Source organism: Salvelinus fontinalis, chromosome 42 (genome assembly GCF_029448725.1).
Source record: "Salvelinus fontinalis isolate EN_2023a chromosome 42, ASM2944872v1, whole genome shotgun sequence".
In the NCBI taxonomy this organism is placed as follows: Eukaryota; Metazoa; Chordata; class Actinopteri; order Salmoniformes; family Salmonidae; genus Salvelinus; species Salvelinus fontinalis.
Window position 1 is genome coordinate 17,538,530 of NC_074706.1, and position 12,233 is coordinate 17,550,762.

The 12,233-nt window shown below is 41.0% G+C and overlaps 1 protein-coding gene across 1 annotated transcript in view; it reads left to right on the top strand.

Annotated features, from left to right (window-relative positions):
- LOC129841380 (PDZ and LIM domain protein 3-like) overlaps positions 1 to 9,779 on the top strand; it is a 29,554-nt gene extending 19,775 nt beyond the window's left edge. Inside the window, exons 6-7 of the mRNA XM_055909629.1 lie at positions 7,997 to 8,108; positions 9,368 to 9,779. Coding sequence (XP_055765604.1) covers positions 7,997 to 8,108; positions 9,368 to 9,557 — 302 coding nt within the window. The 3' untranslated portion in view covers positions 9,558 to 9,779. The remainder of the gene's footprint in view (positions 1 to 7,996; positions 8,109 to 9,367) is intronic.
- The last annotated feature ends 2,454 nt before the right edge of the window (positions 9,780 to 12,233 follow it).

Here is a 12,233-nt window from a genome sequence, read left to right on the forward strand (position 1 = left end):
TAGTGAACAGATTACATGTCTAGGCTTTGGTTCAGCAGGCTAACACGGTCCCTTTGGGTGGTACTGATGTGCTAGATAAGGCCTATGAACAAAAATGTGGCATATCAAGAAGCTGATTAAATAGCATGATCATTACACAGATGCACCTTGTGCTGGGGACAGTAAAAGGCCACTCTAAAATGTGCAGTTTTGTCATACAACACAATGCCACAGATGTCTCAAGTTTTGAGGTAGAGTCAATTGGCATGCCGACTGTCCACCAGAGCTGTTGCCAGAGAATTTAATGTTAAATTTTCTACCATAAGCCGCCTCAAGTCGTTTTAGAGAATTTGGCAGTACGTCCAATCGGCCTCACAACCGCAGACCACATGTATGGCGTCATGTGGGCGAGCGGTTTGCTGATGGTGATGGTGGGGTTATGGAATGGGCAGGCATAAACTAAGGACAATGAACACATTTGCAATTTATTGATGGCAATTTGAATGCACAAATACTGTGACAAGATTCTGAGGCCCATTGCAAGGCTCATTTTTTTTAAGGAGTCTGATCAACAGATGCAAATCTGTATTCCCAGTCATGTGAAATCCATAGATTAGGTCCTAATTAATTCATTTCACTTGACTAATTTCCTCATATGAACTGTAACTCAATAAAATCTATGAAATTGTTGTATGTTGCGTTTATATTTTTGTTCGGTGTATATTATATACCCAGTCTGTTGCCTTGTCACAAAAAATCTAACTTTAGGCAAGAATTCTCAGTCCTCAGATTTGCTTACGCAAAACGTATTTGTCCAGTCAGACCTGTGACCGACTAGTGTTGTCTATTTTTACTTCCTCCCAGGTGCAAGGTGGTTTATTTGCTCGTTAGTGTCTGATTTAGTCAACTATGCATGTGGATTTCCAACTCTAAACCAATCTTCAGTGGTAAGCAATGTATTATTTTCTCTCTCAAACCTCATTTAACCACACAAACTCATATTGTGACTCTACAAAATAGAGACTGACTGCGAACAAAACATGTTCCGTTCTAAAGTCCACCATTGTAAAAGACCAATGTAAACATAAACCTGAATGTTGAACTGAGTTGCTTGAGGCAACCTGCTCTGAACAACCTATAGTGTTTAAGATAAGATACGATAAGACAATGACTTACATCAATGATACCGATTTACATGGCACTGACTGACAGCTTCTTATTAATGCTTGTACTGTAATAACTAAAATAACCCGTATGGACAGCTGCAAGGTGTGACGGCTTTCCTCCTCCTCTTCATCAGAGGAGGAGGAGCAGGGATTGAACCAATGGGCAGCGGAGTTTGTCGACATGATTTATTCAAGAAAAACACGAACTCGACTAATAAACTAACAAAACAAATAAACGGTGTAGACAGATCTGAACGACGGACTCACATAACACACGAGAACGCACGAACAGGGAAAAAAGCCTACACATAAAAAACACTGAACAAACAAACCGAAACAGTCCCGTGTGGCGCAACGACATACACAAACACAGGAGACAATCACCCACAACGAACACTGTGAAAACACCTACCTAAATATGACTCTTAATTAGAGGAACGCCAAACACCTGCCTCTAATTAAGAGCCATACCAGGCAACCCATAAACCAACATAGAAACAGAAAACATAGAATGCCCACCCAACCTCACGTCCTGACCAACTAACACATATAACAAACTAACAGAAATAGGTCAGGAACGTGACACAAGGCTATCCCTGAACGTATCTGTGAATTAAATGTGATGTGTACCTATGGTATGATATAAAGATTTAACATCATTTAGGTTATCAATTATAATTAAAAACAATTCTTCCTTTTTACAGGGCAAAAAATGTAATCAGAATCGAGAACAGCAGCTTCCAACAAAACGTTGATCGCTGCTCTAGGGCTTGTGGCCTAGTGATATTATGTGTAATTTACTTTGAACCACCATCTATTGTCTGTCCATCCAGATTAGGAAAATCGCCATCCTTGGAACTGAAAATAGTTTCTCTATTTAAAAAAAACAACAACTGAAAAGCCTATTGTCTTGGTGTGGCTCTGGCCAATTGGTGTGTACCCTGTTCAACATCAATAGCTGCGTCCTGACAGACGACAGATCCCTTTACGACAAAGTGGACGCTGTCATTTTCTTTCACAAAAGCACCAGACCGACTTGCCCTGGTCTCCTCGTCCAGGTTTTCAGAAAATGATCTGGTATCACATGAAATTACCAACAAATAACAAAAAAATACCAGGTCTGGAAAACCTCTTCAACCTAACAGGCTGACTACACCGCTCGCGTCGCGTGCACAAGCGTTGCAAAATAAATTTAGAAGTCAATATTATTCAATTATTGCACCCACACTGCTCGCGCGCGCCAACGAGTGTCTGCGTTGCCAAGGGCTAACATAGAAGGCAGTTCTATTTCTGATGCAGATCGCGCTGCAATTCCTGCCTCTCCCATCTCCTCATTGGTTATACCCACGTGGGTGACTGAAGGACGAAATAGGTCGGTGGCGGTAATGAACGTAATTTATGAAAGTTGCCAATCGCAATATAAATTCAAGAGAAGAAAAAGCCTGAAAGGAGGAGAGATGACTAGAAACGATTCGGTTGGCCGTTTTTTATGTGTGGATTAATTGGTGGAGTAGAGGACCTTGTGTATTTCAGGTAAAATAACAACTCAATGTTTATATCCCAGGACAAATTAGCTAGCAACAACAAGCTAGCTAATATGACAAATTAGCTAGCAAGTGGAAGCTAGCTAGCTAGCTAAGTTCCCATAAATGTTTAATGCAATTCGACCTGTCCCCAAATTAATACAATTGGTTCAGAGTTTGTCTTGATATTTTAACCTGCGTGTCGTGATCGCGTTTGGTGTGGGGGGACAAAATGCATTTATGCACGATGGCGCACGCGCGCAGCCGGTTTGGGGTCAGTGTAGTGCGAAAAACGAACTAACAACCATGACGACTGAGACAGATTTTGTGCTGCCCAAGAAAGATAAATTAGTCTGCTGGATTGTGAGCAATAATAACCCTTACACAGGGACGTCAGTCCGAGAAAAATATTATCAGGAGCAGTAACCCATTTCGGCACTGCTTTTACGGGCCGTCGTTTGAAAAGCACAGAGTATTACTCAACCATCGACAGCTGCAAGTTCTACCTCTCGTCTGAGAATTCAATCTACAGAGACTACATCACGGAAAAGGTGAATGGACCACTCGTGGCAGGAACTGTACCAATAGTATTGGGCCCGTCTAGACAGAACCACGAAGACTTTCTTCCTGCGGATTCCTTTATTCATATCAATGACTTCCCGGATGCAAAGGCACTGGCAGACTTCCTCCTCCAATTGGACAAGAACGTTGATGCGTACATGAGCTACTTCATGTGGAGGCGGTACCTCAAGGCCATTTCCCACCTGGTGAAACGCTATGAAGAGTTCAATCAACCCATCTGTTGTGCCTGTTAACACATGGCAAAAGATAAGAGATATTGTATTGTCCATGACCTCTACAATAAGTTTTTGGGTTGAGACATTTTCCATTAGCTCTTGATTTGAACACATCAGAGGAGGATGGTGGGCTGAGATATAGGAGGTCGGGCTCATCGTAATTTCCAGAATGGAATGAGCCCGTTTTATCCAGCCACCACTGGAATATATGTATAGTTTAATGTGGTTTTAATCTAGTTTTATATAATGCACATTTGGAGACAGTGACTTTAACTGGCTCAGGCGTTCCACTAGCGACCCACCTCGACAACATCCAGTGAAATTGCAGAGCGCCAAATTCAAAATACAGAAATAGTCAAAATATACATTCATAAAAAATACAAGTGTTATACATCGGTTTAAAGATTAACTTCTTGTTAATCCAGCCACTTTGTCAGATTTCAAAAAGGCTTTACAGCGAAAGCATACCATGTGATTATCTGAGGACAGCGCCCCGCTTACAAAAGCATACAAACATTTTACAACCAAGTAAAGGAATTACAAACGTCAGAAATAGCGATAAAATGAATCACTTACCTTTTGAAGATCTTGCAGTCACAAGAGTCCCAGCTACACAATGAATGTTTGTTTTGTTCGATAAAGTCCCTCTTTTTATATCCCAAAAACTCTTCTTTTTGGGGAGGGGCGCATTTTGTTTAGTAAACCACTGGCTCAAAGGCGGTCAAAACATGCAGACGAATACATAATAGTACCGGTAAAGTTCGTTGAAACATGTCAAACGATGTTTATAATTGATCCTTAGGTTGTCAATTGTTTAAATATTCAATAATATTTCAACTGGACAATAGCATATTCGATAGAAAGGAAAAACAACGAAGGGCGCACACTCGGTCATGCGCGCAAACCAGCGCTGCATGATTCTACAGTCCACTGACAGAAAGGTCTCATTCTTCTTCATTTTCCCGAAAACAAGCCTGAAACATTGTCTAAGGACTGTTGACATCTAATGGAAGCCATAGGAACTGCATTCTGGGTCCTAACCCATTTGATACTCTATAGGCATTAAATTGAAAACTACCCACATCAAAAAAATCCCACTTCCTGGATAGATTTTCCTCAGGTTTTTGCCTGCCATATCAGTTCTGTTATACTCAAACATTATTTTAGTGTTTTCTATCCAAATCTACCAATTATATGCATATCCTAGCTTCTGGGCCTGAGTAACATGCAGTTTACTTTGGGCACGCTTCTTATCCAGACGTCAAAATACTGCCCCCAAACCATAAGAAGATGATAGGTTATATAATTTTAAAGTGGAAATCAGCTATTGAAACAATAACAATGCGTCCTCCCTGCCCCTGTTTCAGTAAAAAAGCTGAGGGATATAGGGCTGGAGAATTTGGAGCCGTGCTACAGATGGGGCTGTGCTGGGAAAAAAATTACATCTACAAAGATTTTGAATTCAGATTTTCCAGGGGGTGCTGCAGAACCCTCAGCACCTCTACCTTCCGCAGCTATGGACGTAGCATCTGCAGATTGGCCCTTTTAAGAAGTCACTCATGTGAATCTGTACTGAATAAAACTGGACTTTTCTCTATCTGCATCTAATGTCTTACTTGTCACGCATACGACTGTAGAGCAGAATATCTCAATATGTCAGAACAGCCATGTAAATATAGTCCATAAATGGTTTAATCCTTTTCACTTTTTTAGGCACATCCGTTTTCCCAATAGGCCAAAATAGCAGCATGTATTAGTTACACATTAGTCAAACATAAAAAATAACATGGTCAAAAAAGTGTGTTTCTGAAAAGAGATTCTGCAAAAGACATTACACAATAACTGAATTTGTGGTATTGCCAGTGGTGATTTTAGCATGTAAATCTTTGTGGGGCAAAGGAAAAAAAAGTGGTATGCATGCCAGTAAATCCACTACACAACACAACACTAAACAAGACATTAGTTGCACTATAACGGTGACAAATGGTGCCCACAAACTTTTAGGGCCTACATACAGTACAGCAGTCCCAACACCTTGCCACTGCTACACCTGGCTATCAGCGGAGCCTTGTCTGGCAGCGAAACAGTTTATTCAGCCTAATTTACCGCCTTTAAATTAAAAAAAACAGCTGATATGGCTGACTTGCTTAAACAAGTGTGGTTTCTACTGACAATTGAGATGTACAAACTATGGCATAAGGGGACGACAAGCGGATAAGAGGCCATTCGTAATTTCGATTAAGACATTAATGAGCTAACGACGACGGACATAGTCAATATAACTATTTGTTCAGCACTTTTGAAATGTACAGCGACAGAATTCAGAACATGGGCTGTTCTTACAGTGTACTCCCTGTACAAGTCAGAACCATAGGATAAATAAAAGGGGCATATAAACAGACAATGAAAACTCTTACAATATTCAATGATTACAATTCTCTAAAACAGGTTATAGGCTACAGGTTATGTGCACCACCAAGTTAGAACAGTAGGCGAAATTAAGAGGTGAAAATAGACCAAATTATTAGGGCGAGGCACATTGAACGCCGTTTGGGTCTTTGCGTGTCAAAAAAGATACACGTCATAACACATTTGACGTGTTAAAGAAGCTTTTAATTTGACACATCAAATAACACAATTCTAGGGGCGGCAGGTAGCCTAGTGGTCAGAGCGTTGGCCAGTAACCTTTCGGTTACTGGATTGAATCCCAACGCTGACAAGGTAAAAATCTGTTGTTCTGCCCCTGAGCAAGGCAGTTACCCTACTGTTCCTTGGGCGCCAAAGACGTGGATGTCGATTATGGCAGCCCCGCTGCACCTCTCTGATTCAGAGGGGTTGGGTTAAATGCAGAAGACACATTTCAGTTGAATGCATTCAGTTGTACAACTGACTAGGTATCCCCTTTTCCCTATTATAGAATGTTGTGTGTGCTGTACAAAAAAGGTTTGAAAAACACATCGGCCACGAACGATGTGTTTACAATACCACGTTTGTGAAAATAGACCAAATTATTAGGGTGAGGCACATGGGCTGCTAACAGCTTACTTTCTTAGCTACAGTAGACATATCTCCCTGGCATGTTACATAATTTATGCAGCAGCATACAATACATTTTTGGACTCAGCTTCTGAAGGTGGCGCGGTGGTCTTGTGAGGGCAAATTTTGTTATCAAACTTTGTCATCAAAGTCTGGCATTCTCTGGATTTATGGTGGGAACTCTGAGGGGGTAAAAAAACACACAGACACTCCATTGAATAGCAGGCTAGTGGTTGCTTTGCAATGCTCGCAGTTAGCCACTGAATCCTTACAAACTACTCATTGTTGAATTTGCGATTTCCAACTTGTTGTGTACTCTTTATGTCCAATGGCCGATGAGCACCGATAGGTTTTATTTAATTTCTCTTCATATTTTCTCTTCATATGACAAGGATTAAAAAGGATTTGTCAGTAGATTGTCGACTTGATTCATGATGACTGATAGCTAAGACTTTGAAACTAAAATGTTGACATGATCAGTCCAATCAAAGCTACTGTACATATAACGTGATTTTACGTAAGTTATCTGTGGCCAATGACCTTGAGCCTTCTTGGAAGGGTACTTGTAATAGAACTCTATGGCAGGACTCAAAGGGCTGACATTCTGGATGTCTATGCTTACTCAGGACTTAAACTTGGTGATGACGTAGTGTCCCCATGAGTGACAGAACACTGAGCCAATCACGGCGCAATGCTCCTATTTTCTGCTGGCTTGCACCACCACCGCAGAAAGCACTGAGCTAGGCTGAAACATCTGCATTTTGGAGCTGCCTCACTCAAGAAAACAAAAAAGAGACCATGTTTGTATGCGGATTTATTAACTCAATGATATATCTTTTTTTTCTTTCTTTTTTTTCTTCATTGTTTACAAACGGATATGTGACACGTATTAATGCCAAAAATGACATTCAAAACAGGCAAGCCCAAAACATTTTATTTCTTTGTGTATGTATATATATTTATTTATTTATTTATTTTGCTAAAAATGTGGGGCTCAAAACAGGTGGTGGTACTCTGTCCCACCTACCCTGAACGACAGGCCGCCACTGTCTATTGCACTGCATTGTTTGGGGGGTTCAATGCTGGTGAATATACAGGAAGTGTGCAATAGATTTGAGATCATGTATCCGTGCATGCAATATACTGTGCTAAGGTGTCATCATCAATATACTCTGCTATGGTGTCATCAATATACTGTGCTATGGTGTCATAAATATACTGTGCTATGGTGTCATCAATATACTGTGCTATGGTGACATATCTGTGACATCATACAGTATATGTCTCTAACGCTCTGCTCCCTTTTGTATTTCAATATAAAAATTATTTAATATCCTTCAACTACGGTATGCTCCTAATTTTAATAATTTGCTTGTGACTTGTGTTCTGTGTCACAAATGGTAACCTATTCTCTATGTACTGTATTGACCAGCTCGAAGTAGAGCACTATATAGGGATTAGGGTACCAATAGTGCGTGTCCCATGTGTTGTCCAGGCACTCGCCCCATGGTGACGAGGACAGTGAGAGCGCCAATGACTAAGCCACCACCGCCCACAGGAAACCTGCAGAAACTGCCCCTGTGTGACAAGTGTGGAAACGGCATTGTGTGAGTACTTCGAAGACAAAGCTGCTCTGAGAATGTCATATGAAAAGTTGGTACTGAGTTGCACCCATTTCTTTCAATACTTATTATAATAAGAAGAGTTATAGCCTGGAATCCAGAACCTGTTTTGAGATGACATTCCACTCCTTTTATTTTGTGTCATTCCAAACACAGGCGGCTGCTGAGGGGAGGACGGCTCATAATAATGGTCGGAATGTAGCGAATGGAATAGCATTAAACACGTTTGATGTCTTTGATACCATTCCAGCCGTTACCATGAGCCAGTCCTCCCCAATTAAGGTACCACCAACCTCCTGTGTTGCCGAACAGTATCTTTCTTCTACAGAGAGTTTGCTTAGTTGTGTTGATCAAAAGTGTTTGGTCAGACAAGGAGTGGCAAGGAGTATAATGATAACAGAAACAAACTGGTACCCTAGCCTGAAGAGTTACACCTAAAAAGTTCTGCCAAAAACTAGTTGACCCTTTTTATCATTATCAAATCATTTCTGGGCAACAATTAAATACCTTACTTTGATTGTTTTCAATTAAAATAGTCCAAATAAACTCTAAGCAAAGAGCAATTTCTCAAGAAAAATATTTTTGTGGACTTTCTGGGAGTGGTTTGCGTGGGGAGGGGAAAACTAGCTGTTATTGGCAGAGAGGTTTGGAACTCTGTTATTGGTGATGTCACCAGGCAAAAACCAGGCCAAAACTCCATCACACTGAAACAGGCTGAAATTTCAGGCCGTCTTTTTAAATAGCTCTTACACTAAAAGGGCATTATCATAATTCTCACAATTTGACAGTATTAGTCCAACCTCATAGTGTAGAAATGTACACTTCCGTTCAAAAGTTTGGGGTCACTTAGAAATGTCCTTGTTTTTGAAAGAAAAGCATTTTTTTTGTTCATTTAAAATAACATCAAATTGATCAGAAATACAGTGGAGACATTGTTAATGTTGTAAAATACTGCACTGGGCTTTGAAAGGGAAAGTTGGAATTTGAGTTTGTACGCGCAACTCAATATTAGGAAGGTGTCCATAATGTTTGGTATACTTAGTGTACTTTGAGTGGTTAGATAAGGTAGGCAGCACCCTCCCAAATCATTGATGTACTTTTGTAATCTGGCAACCCTGCTCCAGCTTCCCCTCCCCCAATCTTAACCATAAACCATTAGTGGGGGAAATGCTAAACTGACCCAAGATCAGCGTCAGCGGTAACTTCAGCCTACTCCTGTTTTTACTTCTGTTGTTCTTCTATAGGGGCACAGTGGTGAAAGCGAGAGACAAGTTCCGCCACCCTAGCTGCTTCGTGTGCACCGACTGTGACGTCAACCTTAAACAGAAGGGCTACTTCTTCGTGGAGGGCCAACTGTACTGCGAGACCCACGCTCGAGCCCGGACAAGACCCCCGGAGGGCCATGACCTTGTCACTGCTTTCCCCTCGGCATAGGACCCTCCTCACACAAACACGCACACACGCACCATCCTAAAAATTCTGTCTGCCAGTGAGGCACCATTGATTGTAACTGTTTGTATCTGTGTTCTCCTGTGTTCTATTGTCTGTTTGCTCTTTTTTGCACATCCTGACAGTGCATTTGTTTGTGAATACACTTACATGTATACTATTCTCTTACTTCAAATAAAGGGGTTTTGACTCCATGTTGTGGAAATGCCTCATATTGTCTTACTCTTCATCCCTTTCCTGAGCTGGCTGGCTGACTGATTTGATAGGCAGACGCAGCAGATGAAGTGCTGGCTCGTCACAGTGTCACAGAGGGCACTGAGAGTCTCTCAAGGGGGACGACGACGAGGAGCTGTGAATGTGTCACCTTCCCCGTGTCAGCTGTTATTCCTCACAGGGTGTCACGGTGGGCATAAAGGGTACTGTCTGTTTACGACCTGGGTTTTGGCGTCCAGCCAGACGGCGAGCGTCAGTGAATGAGTTGTAAGGTCAGCAAGTGTTTGGGTGACAACGGAAAGGGATGAACGCGAGGAAGGACAACTGTGATTAGACAAAAACTAGTGAGATGATAAAAGATGTTTACATGTCTTCTAACAGTTGAGCTTGTCATATAACTACTATGTGCACGAGCGGATCATTATGAGATTGTGAGGAGTCATACTGCTGAAGTGAAGGGAACCTGATCCATGTCGCTCGCCTACATTATTTGAACCTCTATCCCGAGGAGGCTACACTTTCCCCGGGTGTTCAATGGCCATCCCAACAGCTGTGTGGGTGAAGAAATGAATGGATGTGAAGTAGTAGTCTGAAAAGACATGTTGGTCCTGGATGTGTCAATTTAGCCACAATAACAGGCAATGACATTTTGTTTTGCGTGCTCTTTTCAAAAAAGTTAACTCAGAGAGGTGTTATGTTAGGAGGTTAGTTGACAGTGATGTAGCCTAAATCCCTCCACCAGTTGTGAGAGGCCTTTAAAACAGGGTCTGGCTCCATTTAGCACCCCAAAGACCCCAGCTAAATACCCTCAGCCCAGTGAATCAGACTATGATACATTTTCTTTCTCTGAATACTGCATCTTGTGTGACTTTTGTAGGTAACTTTTCAGTTTCCACACTTTTAGGTGGGATCAAGTGTCACGTCCCTCTTTTTCTAGATAATGCCAGTTTCCTCAGTGGGGAAAAACATCATAGACATTTGACAGGGTGAGATCACAGGTAAGTTGATCCCGTTGGCTATAACTGTAATAGGAAAAGGGTACCTTGGCAAGAGTCTGTATTACAACATGGAATAAGGGTGAGTGTTGGCACACGATACAACAGCCCAGTTGTCCATGAAACGTTGTAAATAGGCCTACTATAGAACAATATTTAAGTTGAAGCATATATATATATAATAGTTTTTGTCTATTTCTGAAAAAGATACTAAGTATATTTATAGATAAGACATGACTTGTTAATTAAAGTGGCAAAAGGCTCACAAACCCCCCAAAATTGAAAAGTGTGTAAAAATGGTGTGAAAGAACTGTTGATGACTACATCCAATCAGAGTTTAGCTCAAATTTGAGGGACCTCAGAATTCCGGTTACCATGGTAACCTCACGCGCTGATTTATTAGAGAGAACGAAGTTTAGCAAATCTTGAAACAAATGAGCTACGATTATGAATTCGCATTTTGAACGTGTCATGTAGCTACAAGCAAACGGAGTTCCTGCAGAGGGTAAGTTATGATTTATTTACCTATTGACCATGTTTTACTGTAACGTTAGCTAATTAGCTAGCCAGCAACGCCTGCTAGCTAGCGAGTTATTTAGTTAGCCAACTTTAGCTACGTTAGCAGAAATGTTGATAGCCTTGATAGCTGGAACAATATCTAAACTATCCTAAATGAAATGCCATTTAAGCCCTGCTCATTAATGTTTTAGGTTCCTGTCAGTGAATGTAATTTCAGGCCCATTTCGGGTTCAGGGTTCAAACGTGCTGCCATCCAGCCATCACCCCAGAGATCAGCATGAGAAGACAAAGCTCCTACACACCTGAGGCCCCTCTGTCTCCAAGAGAAGGCAACCAGGTTGAATGTTAATAATGAGGACATATCATGTTCTGCATTTGAATTAGGCATTTTTATGTAAAGACATTGTTCGAGGATTGTTATTAAGAATATAGCATAGGCTGTCATGATGAAAGAATTACTGTACCTCATGCTAGGCCTACTTGTTGGAGAGTAGGCTAATAAAGAATGGCTGCTGAATATGTACAGTTGAAGTCGAAAGTTCACATACACTTAGGTTGGAGTCATTAAAACTCGTTTTTCAACCACTCCACAAATTTCTAATTAACAAACTATAGTTTTGGCAAGTCGGTTAGGACATCTACTTTGTGCATGACACAAATTATTATTTTTCCAACAATTGTTTACAGACAGATTATTTCACTTATAATTCACTGTATCACAATTCCAGTGGGTCAGAAGTGTACATACACTAAGTTGACTGTGCCTTTTAAACAGCTTTGAAAATTCCAGAAAATTATGTCATGGCTTTAGAAGCTTCTGATAGGCTAGTTGACATAACTTGAGTCAATTGGAGGTGTACTTGTGGATGTATTTCAAGGCCTACCTTCAAACTTTGCTTAACATCATGGGAAAATCAAAAGAAATAGACCTCCA